Below are 20319 nucleotides of genomic sequence, written 5' to 3'. Positions count from 1 at the left end.
TTCCCATGTCGATTTATTGTAAATGGGATATTTCATTTTGTTAAACTGCAACTCAAATTTCCTCTTTGGACTGCTGTCCTGAGAGATTTGTATTATTATTTTTTTTGAATGGAAAGTAAAGCACAATTATCAGAAAATTATGTCAGATTCAAGACAAGAACTTTCTGAGAAAACACAGTCAGGGTACATTTCCCTTTTTCACATTCCAAAACTTTACTGAGATTTAAGTTTCAAAATTGTGACGCGCATTCGCCTCTTTTTCTCTGATGCCACTAATTGATTGCCTTCTTTTGCACAAAATGGAAAATGTTGGAGAACATTGCAGAACAAACATTATGAAGACACAGGAGCAGAGCAGAGAGGTCAGTCAGGATGAACATCACTGCAGGCCTTCAACGGGCTGAGCAGTGATGAGGAAACATCACTCTGAACGCATCACATGAATACATGTCACAAAAAACCCACCCCTGAAAATTCATGGTTTTACTTCCCCTTTGCATGTACTGCGATTTTATGTTCAACTTAAGTTTGGTCTGTCACCTGAAATCCTAATGAAAACGCACTGAAAATTTACAAAGTATTAAAACAGCTGGTTTGAAACGGCGCGTCCCACCGTCTCAACAGGGACTATTTTTTGTCACGGTAAAGTTGAGCAGCGGCGAACTTGATTTTTCCAGACTGTTCAGGCCCATCGGGTTCACAGCTATCGCCACTGCTTAAAGTATGATCCTCTTGAGAGGCTGGGGTCAAAGGTCAGGACCCTTCAGATCGACTAGACCTGGAGGATTTCCAACTCCAGTCCTCGAGGGCCGGCGACCTGCAGCTTTTAGATGCCGCTCCGATCCAACGGCACCGAGTGAAACACCTCCTCAGTATGCAGCCATGTTCTTCAGGCTTCTGCTAATGATCAGTGGAGAGCTGCTTCAACAAAAGAAATGTATCAGAAATCTCCCAAAAACAGAAGTGAGACTGTCTAAAACGCAGAAAATCAGAAAGTTGTCTTTAATTAGGCTGCGCGCACACACACAAAAAAAATCTTAAGACACAGCAAACCATGCATTCAAAAACTGAAATCATCTTTGTAAAAACTTCACAGCATAATGATTTTCTAAAAAAAAACAAAAAAAAACAAGAAAATTAAAGATCAAAACATCAGAATCTGCTAAATTCCTACATTACTTACAACATGAGGTGACGCACAAGAAATGAAATGTAATGTTTTAGCTGTCTAGCGTGGGAAAATACCATATCTGCTTTTGTGAATATATATATATATAAACAAAAATGTTACTAAGCTGATTTTAATAAATACAAAACAAACAAGGAGAGAGGGAGTTTTAGAAAAACTAACCATCCCTGACAGTCCCAGGCACTTGGGTCACAACGAAATAACTCTTCAGTGTTTGGCTTTCAGACACTTTCAACTACAGCTTTGTTTATTCTTGATGAATTCTGTCTGAACTCCTCTGCATTAAAAAGAAAAACAAAACAACATAAAAGCAAACATTGCTAGAAAAACAAAAGAAGAAGAAATTGTTTAGCACTCTTAAATCGGTTCTTTAAAGGGAAACGGAGTCCCCTCACACAAAATATATCCTCTTCCAGCTCTGGGAGGAGGCACAAAAAAACCTGCACTGGCACCTTTACATATTATATAAATGCAGCATTAAACAGCAGACTGTTCACGTTACACTGATACAGATGCATGGCAAAAGCTGCAGACGATGCTTTTAGACTGAAGCTGAGGATTGGAGGTCTGCGCAACAAAATGAATGGAAAGTGAATCTCTGTGGTGTTGGCAGACACTTAATAGCTGCAGATCACCATGAGCACATGCTCCATAATTTCCTGTTTTTAAATAAGGAAAATATGTTTTGAGGCAATTTAGAGCAGGAAAAGGGACTGAAAACTGGCACGGTACTAAAAGGAAGGCTATGCTTCCTGGGTACACAGAGCATCGCGAGTAACAACAAAATAATAATAAATGTTTTTAAAATACACACAATGCTTTAAGATTAACTAATGCTGTGTCTTGCTTATGCAGGTAAATACTGCGACTTTCAATTGAGTTATATTCATGAACTTTCCTGGAGAAAAAAAAATGTGTTTCCAAGGCAAGTTTCTGCTAAACTCAAAAAAGCCGGAGTCAAGGCGAACCAAAGGAATTGTTATCAAGACAGAGTCCAACGTCAGAGTCGGGAAAAGCTGGAACTGGCAGCACAGACAAAGTGATGCATTGTGAGTTACAATCAAATCTAGAGAATAAAATATAAAATACCTCTTGATGCACAGATGAGTGGCTCAAACAATACGCCTTCGTTTTTACATATAACCACGACTGATATGAGTGTGGCTCCTCAGAAACTTGGATCAAACATGATGAGAAGAAAGAAATGATTTTAAATATAAAGGCAACAGAATGTTTTCATATAAAATCTGCAAAGCATTTCCACAGTAGGATGACACACAGTCTGTGTGTCTTTGTTTGTTTGTTCTTTCTCATACCATTATTGGCATTTGAAGTTAATCATCATGTGCCTCAAGTTGGCTTTTTCTCTACTCAAGAAAGTTCTTTTCTCTCTGGAAGAGTTTGCAGTTTCGCTTTAAAATGTTAAAAATTAACTGTGAATCCTTCATTCTCAGGATTATTTATATTTATAAAAGTTAAGCTGCCCTTTCACTAAGGGGACGAGTATGTTTTTGGAAATGGACAACGGCCCTTGAGGACTGGAGTTTGACACCCATGTTCTAGAGTGAGAATAAAAGAAAAGAGGTTTGAATACTTTTAAAGTTATACAGTAAAGTTAGATCTGACCCTAAAATAGAAACACAGATCTATTCTCAGTTATTCCTCCCTTGCTAAAAATGCTGCTTCCATGATATGACCAAGTGAAGTCGTACAAATTGATACAAGCTGAACTTGCTTTGGGAAACAAGTCAAGGTTCTTTCTCTATATTTGTGTCACTGATGCCAGAGGCCTGCTGGTTGACCTCTTCCAACCAAACTCGGTCTCAGCGTCAGTCTGTGGTCGTCCACTTTTGTGTCCATGTGTCCATCACCCTTCCAGCAGCATCTCCGTACAACGAGTCAGAAGTGATCTGCGTGCATCCGGCGCTCAGGTTTCCTCAGTTCTGCATCAGGTACTGGTGGAAGTAGATGCCAAACAGAGAGCTGATCACTTGGCAGGCGGCGACCCACCAAGTGAGGAAGGCGAAGAGACCGCGGAGGAAAAGAGGAGTGAGGACGGAGCGCAGCGCGGCGAACGTCTCTGACAGGTGTGCCACCGTGGCCTGGATGTCGTCCTCCATGTCTTCCATCCCGTCCTCGTCCTCGTCGAGGCCGCCAGACGGCACGGGTGCAGCTGTGGGGAGCACCAGCGCTGGCGTCACACCCGGTGACTCCTCGACATCGAAACCCCAGGAGAAGTTCCCTACAAAAGCATAAAGTCATGACACTTAGCATCCAGGGTTTGCTGATCAGGGTTTCTCCAGAAATGGACTTTCCCAGTAGTTCACTCACCCAGCACCTTGAGCGCCAACGTGGAGAAGAGGATGAGCAGAACAGGAACCAAATACTGAAGTGTAACCACCGTTAGGTAGCAAAACACACGTGTGACCTGACAGAAAGTGGAATAAGTTCAAAGGTTTCTCCGTGACAGCGATTAAAATTGTTCCTGTTCTTATGCAAAAAAATTCTCTTTTCACAAAAAAATAAATAATTGTGCCTGACCTTCCGCTGGATATCGATGGCAGCGATTCGTCCTGCCTCTTTCTTCATCTGCTCCACCCACTTCTGAGCCAGGTTGAGGTAGGCCTGCAGGTGGTACCGGGTCAGCGCCAGACGCAGCGCGCACAGGCCCACGATGGTCCACAGACGCATGCTGTCGAACGCTGCACTGCTCACCCTGCCGAAGACAAACCGCGAGGTTTCTTCCTGCTGACAACTTCCCACCTTTATTTATACTGAGGTTAAACAGTTAGTGGAGTAAAAAGAGTAAAAAAGTACACTTACAGGGTGACAGAAGTCTTTCCCATGGGCGCATTGGCCAAAAAGTCTCTGGCGATGGGTTTTACCCACAAAACCAACACAATGACGGGAGATAAGAAACTCATGTGCAGCAGAATCCTGCAGATACAAACACAATGGTAAATGTGCTGGAAAAAGACAGGACTACAGTTTTTTTTCCCCCTCCCTCTAAGAGTTCTTACTGAATGAGAGGTCGGTCAGAGTTCATCTGTACAGCATCTAGATGAGTCTGAGCCAGCCTGAGTCCAGGGAAGGCCAGGAGGGACCCGATGTAAGCGCAGACAGCAGCCAGGCCCAGCTTCACAGTCAGCTTCGTCACCGGGATCCTGTTGTCCAAACAGCAGCAAAAATTCAGCACGACGGCGACTCCTGAAGCGAGCGCGCCTTGCTAAGTCCACGTCTGCTACTCACGACCAGTCGGCGTAACCCTGATGCTTGGCGAACGTCTCCAAGTTGTCGAACAGGCTGGAGAAGCCGGGCTCCAGGCCGAACTCCAGGTAGTCCTCTCGGACCACCAGAACCAGCATCGCCACCAGCAGAGACAGGAAGCCGAAGGCGAGGCACACGGAGCGCTCGCCGCCCTCTTCCGAGCGAAAGTAGTGACTCATCAGAGTGTGAAGGGCCTTTCTGAAAAACAACGGGTTAAGGACGAGCAACCGCGAGGAGGCTGGGAGCTAACGGGAAGCAAACGATGACACAATTACCATGAACAGCAGGTTAAGATTCCTGAATATACTTTATTGTAACGTTTCTTTATTCAACCTTCTGAAGTTCTCAGCCATTTTTGGCTGATTCTAAATTTATTGCAGATATTTATTTAATATTTTCTGACAACACCATGTGTTTACTGTGCCATTTTTTTCAATAAGACTCTGCGGGATCTTGTATTCATAATGGTAGAGTTTGAAAATTACGCAAAGCCTTCTGCAGCGCATCCCAGACATCCTCATTGGTGTCAGGTCCGAACTTTGTGGTGGAGTTTCTGCTAAATTTTCCAGATGTTTTCTCTGCTTGATTCAACTTGTCTTAAACAGACTAACGTCTTTTCCACGACCATAGGGTGTGTCTATGACTATTTAAGAAATGTGAAGCTACTCATTGCATCAGTTGGAGTTAAATCCACCTGACCAAACTGATTGAGTGAATGGATGGAAAACAAAACAGATGTTATATCGATTAATTGAAAGAAGTGCAGATACTGGACAGGACGGACGGAGACTTAAAACAGAAGTCATCTTCGAACACATCCTCTTTGCTCTGTCTCATATTTTGATATAAATGTTATCTAATGACACAAATATGACGAGAGCATTTGTTGACTCTGCTATCCCCACACTGCTAAAATGCTGCTGTAGCTTTAAGGCAAAATCAGAAGGATACAGTCCAAACACAACCGTTAGGACACACCAGATGGCGCCGATGTTGACCTCTTTACTGGCGTCTACCAAACTATAATAACACTCAGTAAACAGGAAGACGCCCATGGCATAGACGGCAAAATCCACAAGCCACTGGTACTCCAGGAAAAAGCGCAGCACTGCAAACAGGAATGGTCAAACAAAAAGGCTCTGATTATTTCACAGAATCTATAGGTTAGCAGTTATTAACTGAGTTTAGACTAACAACGTTTTGCAATGCACACAGAGGAGCGCCTTGTTTTACCGAGAGCGTCCATCACGTTGACCGGCGCTTTCTCCAGGTGGAGGTCAATGTCTTTGGGCACCGTGAGAGGCTTGTTCTCTCCATTCTGTCTCCTTGGAAAATAAACAAACACACAGAGAGGGCAAATTTGGAGAAAACCAACTCCTGAGCAAACCCTCAGATAAATGCAAGCTAAATAAAATAAAATACAATAAAAAAAAAACAAACACTCACCTGTCTCTTCTGTTCTGTTTGGGCATCTGCTTTCCTGCCAACGCGAACAACTCTCCCTCTGACGGGTGTTTGAATCGGAACAAGCTGGGAGAAAACACGTGTGTTAGTGCAGTCCATATGACGTGCATCAAGCTGAGTGTGACGTTACCTGCCGTTGCAGACGAGCCACCGTGCAAATGAGCAGTGTGGGGCCATCCTCTGCATGATGCTGGCTGCCAGCAGGCTGACCACCAGCTGAATCCCCATCAGTGCCTGGCAGAGGAATGAAGCACATTTTAACCACTGTGGTTAGGTTTATTACTCTCAGTGAGCTCGCATCTTAATATTTATTTATTTTTGCTCGAATGGCTAAATTTGTGACTGCACAGTTATTAAACATAAATGACCAAAAAATAAAAGTGTCCAGAAAGCTAGTGATACTCCGACTTTGTTGTGAAGAAAACGCTCGCAAAGAGTGAAAGACGTTCGATGAAAAAGTGATAGACCAAACTGTGCATGTTAGCTGGAAGTCCCGGGAAGAATGAATGAAACTCAGCAGATGTCTATCCGGCTAAATTTAGCCAAAACTCCAGCACCTGTCAGCCTGCTGCCAGCCTGCATTAGCATTAGCTAAATGCTCGCTAGAAGTCCATAGAGCGACCTGTTAGCCCGACGAGTACAGACTGTTGAGTTAATGTCTACATATTTACCATAATCTCTGCGAATGTGGATGTAAACACCAGAGCAGCACCAGGAGCTTCTGTACCAGGACTTTCTATGGCAGCTGAACCGACCTACATGTGAAACTCCCGAATGCCCCGGATGTAGTTCCGAGATGGCTTCAGGTGCTTCAGTAAAGTTAGGTAAATTGTAGCAGGAAGAAAATCGTCAGTTTCAAGTTTTATTTTTGTTTTGTTGTTGTTGTTTTGTTTTTTTGTTTGTTGACGCTGTTTCCATGTACTGTTCTGCTAATGAATTATTTTTTGCTATTACGTCAACATTTTCTAAATTAATCATGTATTTTTAATATGTCAGTGTATGTTTCTGTTTGGGGTTTCAGATTTTAGTATAACTTTATTAACTTTATTATACACTCCGTGCTACTAATATTTAAGTTTTTATAAAAATAATAGTAATGCCTCGGAAATAAAAACATCCGATGCAAAAGGAACATTTTCCGATGTTCTTGAAGGCACCAGAGGAATAGGTAAAACCGCCTCTCAGTGCTCCAGACATATGAATAGTTTTGGGTTTCTGATTTGTTATACAAAATAGTGAGTAACATATATATACCATATATATGTGTATATGTATATAAAACATTTGCTATTATCGTACATACTTAAGTCCTTATTCAGTAACAATAACATGTTCTTAAAGACTTCCTCTTAAAAAAACGAGTGAATATTCTCTCAACTCCATCAGAGACTCATATTTTAATGAAAGAGAAAATGCATAGTCCTTCGTAGAAATGAGTTTCAAAACCTCAAGTTCAACTACATGAAAAATATTTAGGCTTGATAGAACTTTTTTTTCTTTAAATTGAGATTCACATCAACTGAGAGAGATTCATCTGGCAACCCACAGGACAAACTCACTCCAATCTGTAGAGTGATGGTGGAGTGATCCACCACCACTCCGCAGCATAATTGTCTTAGAATCCAAAAGCTGTGGCTTTGAGTCCAACTTCCTCCTATCGTGTGTTGATGTGCCCTCGGCCAATAAACCCCAAGTAAGTAGTAAGTTTGCATAAACACACAATCTAAGTTCAGATAAGAATTTAGATTCTTATCTAAAATACTTACCTTTTTTTAATGCAACAAGATGTTGCATTAAGAAAAGGTATTCAAATGATATAATTTTCACATAAAGAAAATTAAAGATTTTTTTTTTTAATTTGTGTCCTGCATTCTAGGAAACGTCCTACATTTAGTTATATAATGTAAGAATATATCGCAAAATGTTTTTTTTATGTTTGAATAATAAAATAAAGAATAAAATTCTTTGAAGAATTTTCAACAGCCAGTAAAGATTTTGTTAACAATTCCTGCTCTTCTCTCTTAACACGTTGACCACCATACATACAAAAACCGTCACAAACAATCTTAGCAAGCTTCAACTCATCAAATCTTTTCAAAATGTAAAGTTTGATCCCCTTGTTGTTCCTCGGCATACCCCTGAATGCATCTTTGTGATCCTACTAATGATAATCCTCAGGTCTCATGCTTCTCCATCATGCATCTTAACATTTCACTGCATGAAAACAAACAATATGCAAATGGTGAAGCTTAAGGTCTCAGATATGCTCCTCTTCCTCTGCTTTGGCACTAAAACACTGCTCAACAGGGATAATAGTGTGATGTAATTGTGCACTAGAGCATCCGTTTCCACTTTAAAGGATAAAACTCAGAAAAGCTTTCAGCTTGGTGCACATTATACACCAAGTTAGTGTCTTTGTTGCCTCATAATCTCTAACATATGTGCGCTGTGTTTAGACGGCAATCCATGGAAAAAGCTCCGCCTTGCTCAGGCGCAGCTTGGTCAGTGTTAATGACTGAATGACGCAGCCACAGTCTGTTCATGCATTCAAATGTCAGCTCATCCCCATGCGCCACCAACAGCGAAAAGTATCTGCTTCTAAACCTATTAGACCAACAAGATTCAAATCTGTGTTTAGGATGTGAGCCTGGGTGTGTTATTGAAGCGGTCTTCCTCTGTGGCTTTGATTCTCAGTTTTTGGCTAATTGGCGACTCCCTCTCTGTTAAAAAGAAAACATCTGATCCTTTATAGATTGTTCACAAGAGTGTGACATTTCAGAGAGGATTAGGGATGTGATGAGATGGAGATTCATGCCATACTTCTGGTAGGAAAACCTCTGGAAATGCATCTCTGGAAAAAAATGAAGAGCACACTGCACTGAGATTTTCGACCCCATTGAAAAACCTCATGGTTATCCCAACAAATATTGATTTCTGAACTCTTCCTGACTTAAAACATTGGACTTGTTGTTTCCAAATGAATATGAATTTGTTTTCTTTCCATTATTTGAGGTTTGAAAATGTTGCATCATTTTCATTTTTATTTTAATCATTTCCCATGTTCTGAAAATAAATACTATTTTTGCATGTAATTTCAGACATATTGTCAGTAATTCATAGAATAAAAGAACAATGTTCATTTTACTCAAATATATACCTATAAAAAGTCAAATCAGAGAAACAGATCATTTTGCAGCTTACATTGTTGGTGTTTTAGCAGCAATGGGTTTCTGCCTGAATTTGAGGCACATCGAGAAGAAAAAGGTGAGTATTTTTTATTGACATTGTGAGTAGTTATATAGTTTCTGACAAGAATATTAAAAAGTGCGATAGACCAACAGAAATTAGTGCATAACTGTGAAGTTGGAGGAAAATGATGCGTGGTTACAAAATCATTTCGAAAACAGAAAACAGTGGGATGCACATTTAAGTCCCTTGTATTCCTGAACCCTTCACACGAAAAAAACAAAACAATGCAACAAATCTTTTTGAAGCATCAAGTACTCAAGTGACGAAACAATGCAGCATCATATCGAAGGGTTGTAGTGTAAATGATTGAAGAAACAGAGTCACGAAAGCCATCAAACACACCAGACAGGTCAGAGGTAACGTTATGGAAAGATTTAAAACAAGGTCAAGTTGTGATCCCAAGATTTGAACAATTCACATGCTGCTGTTCAATCCATCATCTAAAAATGGAAAGAGTTTGGCACAAAACGTACACATTAAGACTAAACTGACAGAGTTGACATGGAAAAGCGTTATTCAGAGAAGCAGACTGTGGCATTGAAAGAAAGCCAGAGGATGACATCTTTATGAACCACTAATAGTATTAGTGACACATCAAGCATGTGGAAAAGGATGCTATGAATGCCAGATGAGACCTGATTTTTTTTTTCTGTGTGCATATTTGGAGGAACACTAACACTGAACATGTCCATGAACTCAATATGGCGATGGTTGCATCATCCTTTCAGGATGCTTTTCTTTAGAGGGGATACCAAAGCAGGCCAGAGTTCAGTGAAACATAACACGGCTGCCTGAATGCTTTTGCAAAGTGCTGTCCTTAAAAAAAAAACAGTTGCTATTTCTTTTCTTTTTTTTTGTCTAACTCAACATCTATTATGCACATTGTGAGTTGCTGAAATCAACCAGAACAGCTTAGAATTTCCTTGTACCTCTTAAAGTATACAAAACACATTTTTGAAGCAGTAATCGACAACAAAATGATCCAAAAATCTATTAAACGTTGCAAAGGTTTGTCCATCATTTCCGACATTACGGTGCCAGTCAAGCAAAAGGACGAAAAGAATCTCTTTGGGTAAAAAACAACAACAACAAAAAAAAAAACACTTCCATCATTATCATCTTTGACACAAATCCTTCTATCATATCCGCCATCTGTGGCTGAAGAGCAGGGGCAGAAATTACTGAGCAAAATGGACACAAATAAAATGCAAATCCATCACGGGCTACAAGTGGCTCCCCTCCCTCTGTCCAGCTCCGGGGGCCTCTTGGTTCCCACACCACTTCCCTGGGTTTCTCTCAGGGTGCTGCTGGAAGACTGACGGCAGCCTCTGGGCCCGCAGCACGGACGCTGCCCTCCCATTGGTTCGTCTTTGTCAACCCCCACGCCTGGCATTCACCCCCTTGATTTGAATATATGCAAATGCTGCAGTGGTGGCCTGTCAAAGGAAACTGCCCCTTTCCCTCCGTGCTTATTGTCTCCCCTATCATCTGCCCTAATTTTACCCGCTTTTTTCTGTTTTTGTCTCAGTCCAATGTGTGTGTGTGTGTGTGTGTGTGTGTGTGTGTGTGTGTGTGTGTGTGTGTGTGTGTGTGTGTGTGTGTGTGTGTGTGGGAACAAGCTAAGGAGGACCAGATCTGTTTTGTCACAGAGGTTTTTAAAAACAGTACTACAACTCATGACTGTTAATTAGCAGGCTCCTGGTCGGATAGGGGAAACGAGGAAGTGCATGGAAAGAGACTGAGTAGGCGATACATTGTCGCTCAACATGATACCTCATTAATCCCTGCAGTGTCCACAGAACAAATACAGGAAGAGAATCATTTTTATACATCGGTTCATTTTCTATGTCCTTCGGGTTCACAGAGGAGTCTGGTGCCAATATCCAGTTGTTACTGTTTGGATGTTGGGAGGAAAAAAACATATAGATACACATAGGCAGAAAAAGCAGACTCCATGTAGAAAGGCCTCAGCCAACCCACCTGGTTGACATCAACACATGTTGAAATTTTAATTTAGACAGCAAAAGTTCTGCTCTGTACATATAACACTATATCAGATATTGGCTGTGTACATGACTATGAAGTCTTTGGTCAACATGTTCATGTTTGATGCCTATCAACAGACTTGACTTTCTTTTATGGAGAGTCAGTGCTGGTTTCGATGTAGGTTATATCATGGGCAGTGCTTCACACAACGTTTTATTTTGTTTTTTTGGGGAGGGAGTTTTGGATGTTAATGCTATTCGGAAGTGATTGCATTTTTTTTTACCCAAGAAGATGCCCATTATGATGCATCATGAAGTGGCCTCACATCATAAGGCTCAGGCTCGACTCTGCTGTGGTCCTTTAAGCTGCTTGTGTTGTCACACAATTTGTGCATTTGGAAAAACCAAGGAGCCTTCTGTCTGTCATTCTGCTACAGCGATCTCGTTTTGTCACACAGGTGGGCAGTGTGACAGCGCGCAATTTGGCGCGTCTGAGCGGATGACTCATGTTACTTTCACAAATGCTTAAAAAGTCACACTCGTGTGCGTGTGTGTGTGCGTGTGTGTGTGTGGGAGGGGGGGGGGGGTGCTGGCAGGCTGCATCTCTGTCACGTTTTATTTTGGATCCGTTGCAAAACGAATCTGATCCGGTTGCAATTCAAACCCTGAACACGGTGCATGAACCCTTTTTGCTACACTAGTGACACAGAAGTTTCACCAATAAAAATAACCAAACCAGATGCATGGATATGCTCACGTGTCTACGCCCCCTACCCCTCCCCTCCCTCCCCTCCCTCCCCTTTGCGTTAATTTGATAAGCGCGGTCACGCATTTAAATGACAAAAGCAGCGCCACCGGCGGCGCGCTTGAACTTGACCGACCGACGGAACTGGCTGGGAAAAGACTTTGGCCCCCCCACTTTTTTTTTTTTTTTTTTTTTTTTTTTTTTTTGCTCCGCTCTTTTATTTAGAGAGGAGCCTGGCGGGACTGATGTCATCGCATTAGCATAAATTTCAGCCTGTTCCCAATTAAAGCAGGAGAGCGGGGAGGCCATCAATCTGTCTTCACATGGCCGGGAATGGGCCAGCATCTCCTCTGCAGACAAGACCAACAAAGAGCCAGGAGCTGCAGCTGAACTGTGGGTAAGCTCTGGAGTTGCTTTGTTTAAATTGCTTGAACATTAAACTGGGATTACTAAAAAAAAATTCCCCCCCTACTGGCTGGTGTGAAACATCGCCATGGTTTGTGTTTTGCTTTCCACCTCAACTGAAGCTTTAAAAGACTTGTTCCTGCAGTTTTGGTGTGTTTAATGACAGCAACTTAAGGTGGCTCCGAAGAGATGCTCTAATCTTGTGACGTTTGAGACATCAATCCCCCAATTTGAGATTGGGGGATTGATGTGGTCTTGGATGCCTTCAGGGCGTTCAGGTGGACCTGACAGAGGAGGATTTGACCCACTCTGTTTGGTCTTAAAGATCTTAAGCAGAGAAAGCTGTTGCTGCCTCATGTTGTGGAGACAGTTGAGTCATCTAGTTATTCGCAAGCTGTTTTTCCCCCTCTGGTTTAACTACTCTCTTTCAATAATTATTTCATTACGGATGTGCCACAAGGCTGGGAATAAAACTATTTGCAACTCGTTGCAGTTTAAAAGATATCAGCAACGTGTTGTTGCTGATTTGACAGGCGGGTTTCTTCCACACTGAGTATGGATGATACATCCTCATGCAATGTAAATTCAGTCCATCTCCAGGTTTTTTGTAATTACACTGGAGGGGTCATCTCCAACATCCTGAATGAGCTGCAGCACAGCAGCGTAGGGTTCTGACTTGGGAGCAGAACAGAGGGACGAACAAATATTGGCACCCTGTTGGTTTCTCGTGACTGACCTTTGACACTTTCGTGCTCCTGTGTCAGGTCAGACCCTGTGTCAGGTCAGACCTCTTTGAAGATCAGTCATTGCAATTCCCAAAAGTGGCCACTTGATTTGGTCAGTTATTGGCCACCTAAGCCAACAGGGCTCACTTAGGTCATAGATGATGGTGGCGATTTAAGTGGAAGAATAATAAAATTCTTGCAGGAAGCAAAGCAGATTCATTTTCTGATGAGGAAGATTAGAATCTTAAGAATTGTATTTATGACACATCTTCTATTCATGATTGCTATGTCATGTCTTATTTATCACCCAAATGTAGAAAAGAATAATAATGCCATACTTTTACATTTTATTCACAATGTGCATAGCTGAAAAACATTATTATTATTATTATTATTATTATTATTATTATTATTATTATTATTATTATTATTATTCAAGAACAAATTCATTAAAGTGCAATTTATTGTTGCATTAAATTAAGCAAAATCTCCATATTATAAATCTATTTAATTAATTCAAATGAATTAAACATGAAAATGCAACAGTTTTGTCCTGAAATCTTGAAGTATATTTTCAAAGAATAAACAGCGTTCCCTTTAAAGCTGGTTGGTTACAAAATCGTCTTTATGCAACAAATAAGAGATAAGCAGGCATTTTAATATTTACACATGCACGTGTGCAAAATACAGCATTACATTTTGTAATGCATTTCTTCAAGATTGCGATTTGAACAGGAGAAATGTTACATTTCTGGAAAGTTGCCGTTTTTAAGCTTTGAGTGAAGTGTCAGTCCAACACGCACGTTTGTTGCTGGATTTCGCTCCCCATAAATATAACATTTCAAACAAAGATATATAAATGTCAGACTTTAGTCAGCTGCGCGTGCCAACGTTTAACGGTCAAATCTCGCGATAAAACGTTCATGGCAATCTCATTAAGATTTCAATCGAGCTCTTTGTCAGTTACAAGTGTCAAGTAGTGTAATGGATATAATGGAAAAGTACACATGCAATTTTGTTGCATTAATATTATCGTTATTATTATTATTGTTATTATTATTATTTTTAAATAAATCGCAGAAACAAAACCAAACGAAACTCTTTTCTTAAAACCCAAACGGCTGATATGGATTTATTATGAACATATATAAATATTATCCTGTTCAAACCCAATTCATACAAGTTTTATTTTAACTCGTAGGCTTTCGGATCCAGGCCAGTTTGGGATGATAAATCGGATTAATATTTTTAAAAAACGAGTAGAATAAAAAGCGTTTCAGTTTACAAACATGAATGCGTGCGATCATGTCAGGCCGTGTTTCCCGTTCACACGCAGTCACACGCAGTCACAGCGCCTTGTTTTAAAACATTTAAAAGCCTTCATTTGGATGCTTTATTATCATTGCGTCATTATTTTCTGGCGCTTTGTGTACATTTTTTTAATTTTAATTTTAATTTTTTTTCAACGTGCTGTAGCTTCAGGCCGGGCATTTTATCGGTGCAGGCCCGAGATTTTCCGCACTGCCACTTCTCTGCCAGTAGGTGTCGTAGTTTTACACTAAAGAGTGACGTAACTGCCCAGAAAGTGTTGGGCAAAAACGCCTCCGAAAGGCCTCCAGCTAAGAGAATACACGTTGATGTTTACATTAGTATTCACCATCATGGGCTATATGTACATTAATAGTTACAGATTTTTTTTCTGTGAATTAACAAACTTCGACCTTTATATGAAGAGATAACATCTCAAATTAGATTAAAAAAAAAAAGCAAAACTTTTTCAATCTGAGATCCTCTTTGTTGTTTTGCCTGTGCATATTGAAATATGTATTGACTAATTTCCAAAGGAGAACTACCAAAGTCTGATGAGTGATTAGGGCTTTTGGAGAGAGACAATGAAAGCTGTTCTGAATTCAGTGGCACAAGGAGATGCAGGGAGGCTGCAGGGCATACCCAAGCTTTACATTTAAAAAATCTGAGCTATGGAACATTTATTTATTGTGATTTCAATCGAGTTCTTTGATGTTCTGCTTCCTTACCCCGGATAAGGAAGCAGAACACTCTTGAAGCTCTGGTAATGGCACACTATAATAACTTTCTGGAAGTGTCCCCATGTAAATTCTGTATTTTAACCTCCAGATTTGACAGAGAAAGATAGATAGATAGATAGATAGATAGATAGATAGATAGATAGATAGATAGATAGATAGATAGATAGATAGATAGATAGATAGATAGATAGATAGATAGATAGATAGATAGATAGATAGATAGATAGATAGATAGATAGATAGATAGATAGATAGATAGATAGATAGATAGATAGATAGATAGATAGATAGATAGATAGATAGATAGATAGATAGATAGATAGATAGATAGATAGATAGATAGATAGATAGATAGATAGATAGATAGATAGATAGATAGATAGATAGATAGATAGATAGATAGATAGATAGATAGATAGATAGATAGATAGATAGATAGATAGATAGATAGATAGATAGATAGATAGATAGATAGATAGATAGATAGGCAGGCAGGCAGAGACAGACAGACAGATAGATAGAAACCCAACATTTAATCTGTTCTTTAAAAATAGTGTTGCAGAAATTAAAACATTATAAAATATCATCAGATTTAATGTACCAGCCCCTCAGAGTTATGCATATCCCACATATTATATTCATACTAACTCTCCGAGTAACACATTTGGAATAACATGTCCCGGCGCACGCGCTATCCCTTACGTCAGCACGCAGCTTAACACGTCAAATTTTTAGTGGCGCACCTGCTCCCCCCCCCGCCCCCCTCTTCTCTCTCTCTTCTTCTTCTCCTTTTTACGACGCATTCACGCTGCTTTCTTTGCCTCTTCTGAACACGCCAACAGCCCGAATGCCTGTCTTTGGAACATAATGGCTTAATCTGGTGTATTTTTAACACCCCTCTCTCCAAAGTCGAGATTCAGACGCGAGTGCCCGCTGTGCGTCCTGCTGGTTACGTCGCACCGCGTAAAGCAGCGTGACCCACTGGAGCTCGGTGTGGGGGGCATCGGCATCTGCTGGCCGCCGCCGAGGTCTGCCGCTGCGACATCGGCCCCCCGCACACCGCCCGGTGCGTGCGGGCTCCGCGTTGAACCCTCTCCGCTTCGGATTGCTCGATAGCGGCGCGCGCCTTCCTGCGGCTCGCGCTCATAGCTGCACGGGAACAACGCAGCGTTTAAACGCGCAGCCGCTTTGCTGCCGCTGCTGCTGCTGGTGGAGGCGTTCTCATTCGCTCTCTCCTCCTTTCTCTGGTACGACGCTGGCACAGGTGCCTCAGAGAAGAGACATGCATCGCGCATGCAGGTGTGGGGGACCACTCATTCAAGGTGGCGTGGTGTTTTTTTTGGGGGGGGGTGGTGGTTTTTGGTTGTGTGTGCCATTTGGATGTTTTGCTATGAAGAAAGAGGATACAAGATGAGATCTGAGGGCTTCGTTTTTGTAGCCCATAAGCCCCATCTGCGAAAGTGCGCCTCTTCATCAAAGTGTGGAGATTCTTGATTCCCTCCTCCCGACCACGTAGGATTTTAAAAAGGGGGGGGGGGGGGGCGAACTACGGACGTGAGTTGGCATGCATGTGTGTCTGAAGAAGAAGAAAAAAAAACAAGAAAAGGAGTCCCGGTGCTTTGTCCTCCATGTCTCTCTCTCTCTCTCTCTCTCTCTCTCTCTCTCTCTCTCTCTCTCTCTCTCTCTCTGTCTCTCTCTCTCTGCGTCCCGTCACTGCCACGCAGAAAGAGGGCTGCACGTGGCGCAGCACGTCTGTCAGACGCTGGAAACCATGCGAGGTCCGACTCCAGCCGTGGGACCCACGGTGGTCCGGGAATAACTGTGTCGCTGCTGCGTCGCTGTACGGGTCGCGCAGGAGCGTCGTGCAACTGCGGCCGCTTAGAGAGAGAGAGAGGCAGAAAGAGAGAGAGAGGCAGAGAGAGAGAGAGAGGGGGGACCAACGACCCGGCAGCTTCCTCTATTCTGTCATCCAAGGGTAGTGAGGAGATGCTGAGACAGTGAAGTGGCTGCATGTTTGTCTTCTCTCGTTTTTAAACTTTTTTCTTTCTGCACGGGATCCGCTTGTACCGCTTTGAAGATCGCGTGTCACTGGGGTGTTGCCCCCCCTCTGGACTATTGGGGCTTTGGTAACGCAAGGTTACTCCTGACTGAGATCCACCCGCAGAAACGTGCCCTAAAATTCTGAACGGACTTCAACCGGAGATGCGGGATTTATTCGCTTTCTGTGGCTCGTAAGTATTTCCTCACACAAATCTCGTTATTCGACAACAACAACAACAACAGCAACAACAACAACAACAACAACAATAATAATAATAATAATAATAATAATAATAATAATAATAATAATAATAATAATAATAATAGATAATAATAGTTATTAGTAGGGGCGATGTGTCAGGTGTACTGAGGCCCGGACTGATGAGTGCCAGCCCGGCTGTTCCACCTTGAGCGCAGCTGAGGCGGCGCTGAGCTGCGTGGCCCCGGAGCCACGCGGCGCTTAGAAAGCAAACAGTTGCGTGATTGTTAGCAGAGCCTGGGAAAATGTCCCCTCGGCTGGGAGGTGGAGGGACTTGACGCCAGGGCCCCTTGTTAAGAAGACCTGTGTGTGCTCCCAGACAGCATTGTGATGATAATGAGCACCAGCACGCTGTTGAACTTGATGTTGACTTTTTTTCTTTCTATTACCGGACCATTTTTTTCTTCTTCTTCTTTTTACCCCCCTGTTCTTTCTTTCTTTCTTTTCTGTTTTTCTTTTTTTTTTTTTTTTTTTGTAAGTAGCTTGTGTTGTGGGAAAATGTTCTCCGGAGCAACCGTGTGAAATTAATTGATAAGACCACTGAAGCTGATATATATATATATATATATATATATATATATATATATATATATATATATATATATATATATTATATATATATATATATATATATATATATATATATATATATATCCACTTGTAATAAAATGTTTATGTCATTTTTTCCCTATAATCAGCTTAAATAACAATATCAATTTAAATTATTATTTCTACACAATAAGCATTAATGTATGTACTTACAGTTACACCTTAACTAAAAGCTAAAGTTTTGTGACCACTTTGTCTGTTATAATTATAATATTTTTGGTGGTAAACAAAAGGAAATTATTTTAGAAATAAATCACAGTTTGAAGACAGTTACACTGAACAGTAAATTTTAAAAAGCCATTTATTTATTCATTTCATTCATTCTTTCATTCATTTATTCATCCATTCTTCTTTTCTTTCTTTCTTTCTTTCTTTCTTTCTTTCTTTCTTTCTTTCTTTCTTTCTTTCTTTCTTTCTTTCTTTCTTTCTTTCTTTCACTATGCAACAAGTATAGGCCTGATGTAATTGACTGTGTAGCTAGCTACAGTACAGTACATTTAAATTGAATGCATCTGCCCACAAAACAAACAATTCAGTACTTTTTTCATTAAAAACGGTCAGATGTGTTTTTTTTTTTATCGCACTTGAGAGCTGCACTTTGCTTTTCCTTTCCTTATTCGACCAGTCCAACCAGCTTAAAATGTTCAAGTCTAAAATGTGGCCGAAGTAGCCCGTCATAAAATCATATTTAAAAAAATAAAAACTTTTTTTTTCCAGATTAAAAATGAGCAGCAACTGTATCTCCAAAAGAATATTAAAGTTAAGACTTATTGAAATAGTAATTTTTATTCATTTATTTTTTCTTTAGACTAACACATAGACACCTTAGGCAATTTGGTTGGGTCCTCATCTGAATACAGTAAAACAAAAACAACATAAAATAATGCTTTTTTTTTTTTCCTTTTCCAAAAGCCTAAACAGGCAATTGCATATTATCTAAATAGAGTTCACAGATGCTAAAGCTTTGTGAACAAACTCAAAACATTCCCTCGTTGCTTATTATTAGTTTCTATCTGTATTTTATTTATTTATTTATTGGTCGCCCATCATCCAAGTGGCAAATATAATTTCGTTCGTTTCAGCACCATGGACAGAGATGTCGCTTTCCTCCGTCCGAGCGCCAACGTCGACGAAATGCATGCAGTCTTATTACGCGACGTGTTTACATTCCGTAACATTTTGGTTTTCCACGTTGAGCTTTTTTGTTAGATTTCAGAAGGACTTGTTGTCATTCAATCTACGCAGCAAGAACAAAACTAATCTGTGGGTATTTTTTCATTTGTTTATTTTTTTATTTTTTTAACGTATTCAAAAAGCAATGACGAACAACAACAACAACAACAAAAAGCTTGGCACGCTAGAAATAAATAGGCTGGAATAAAGCTTCAAGGCTTGCCTTGGTTGGATGGTTTACGGTGTTTATATGTGGTCGGACGTGACGCACCCGGGGGCGTGTTCATCTGACGAGAGGAAGAACTGAGAGTCAATCTGCATTAACGCACTGTACGTTCACTTGGTGCCGCGGGCAAAGAAACAGGCAGCTCTCTACCTCTGTCTTTCTTTCTCTCTCTCTCTCACACACACACACACACACACACACACACACACACAGATCTGTAGGTTTACAAGGTTATGTTTGCACTTAGATATATTGTAGCAAGATGAGAAATTTATTATTATTATATTTATTATGAAATAATTCATTCAATGTTCTTTAAAGTGCAAGAAAGGAAAATTTACTGCAAGCCTCAACGTCTTAAAGGGGAGATTATGAAAACAATGAATGTGTGTGGGAAGGGAGTGTCTTTTTTTTTAACTTTGTGAGACATTTCACTTTTAAAGAATGCAAATAACATTCACCTCAATTCACCTGTTTCATTTATTTATTTTAAAATGATTCATTTGGGCACACAGAGCGACAGCGGCAACTGGGTGGGTTTCACCCACCACACAAATGGAGATGAAAGGCGAAGCTCATGTGGGGCTCAGATTCTGCTCTGATTCCCTGGGTTTCATTGTTATCACCGTTGCAGTGTTAGTCGAGTCGTGGATCTGGTGAGGCTGTTGTCCTTCAAATATACCTTCACATGTCCTCTTTGAAAATATCATTCAGAACAATAACTGAAATTGCTCAGATGGGTTGTCAGTACAGAAATGAAACAATTTGTGACCAAACTATTAATATTATTGTCATTTATAAAATATTAGCCCTGAGCACCATTCTCATAGCAATGAGAATGTTGTCAACACCTGTTCTTTTTTTTTTTACAACTATAATCATATATTAAAATTTTTAATAACAACAAAAAATAAATTAACAATAATAATAATAAT

The 20319-nt window shown here is 40.6% G+C and overlaps 1 protein-coding gene and 1 long non-coding RNA gene across 4 annotated transcripts in view; one reads left to right on the top strand and one right to left on the bottom strand.

The window, feature by feature from the left end:
• Positions 1-974: 974 nt before the first annotated feature.
• On the bottom strand, positions 975-6703 carry tmem161a (transmembrane protein 161A). Its single transcript, XM_055060342.1, has 11 exons — positions 6592-6703; positions 6051-6154; positions 5903-5986; positions 5690-5781; positions 5408-5564; positions 4439-4654; positions 4210-4353; positions 4013-4126; positions 3731-3905; positions 3521-3617; positions 975-3431 (listed from the first exon to the last, which is right to left on the bottom strand). Exons 1-11 carry the CDS (start codon positions 6592-6594, stop codon positions 3127-3129), a joined length of 1491 nt encoding a protein of 496 aa, XP_054916317.1. The 5' UTR covers positions 6595-6703; the 3' UTR covers positions 975-3126.
• Positions 6704-12226: 5523 nt separating this feature from the next.
• The window catches only part of LOC129372706 (uncharacterized), a 49888-nt gene continuing 41795 nt past the window's right edge, over positions 12227-20319 (top strand). Inside the window, exon 1 of one of the 3 annotated variants that reach the window (XR_008607281.1) lies at positions 12227-12292. This is a non-coding gene — a long non-coding RNA (uncharacterized LOC129372706). Of the gene's footprint in view, positions 12297-16453; positions 17309-20319 lie in introns of those variants that run through there. The other 2 variants (XR_008607279.1, XR_008607278.1) reach the window with 2 other exon arrangements.

The sequence above is a fragment of the Poeciliopsis prolifica genome, unplaced genomic scaffold (assembly GCF_027474105.1).
Source record: "Poeciliopsis prolifica strain line A6 unplaced genomic scaffold, Auburn_PproV2 SCAFFOLD002, whole genome shotgun sequence".
Lineage (NCBI taxonomy): Eukaryota > Metazoa > Chordata > Actinopteri > Cyprinodontiformes > Poeciliidae > Poeciliopsis > Poeciliopsis prolifica.
This window is presented reverse-complemented; position numbering and strand designations above follow the sequence as displayed.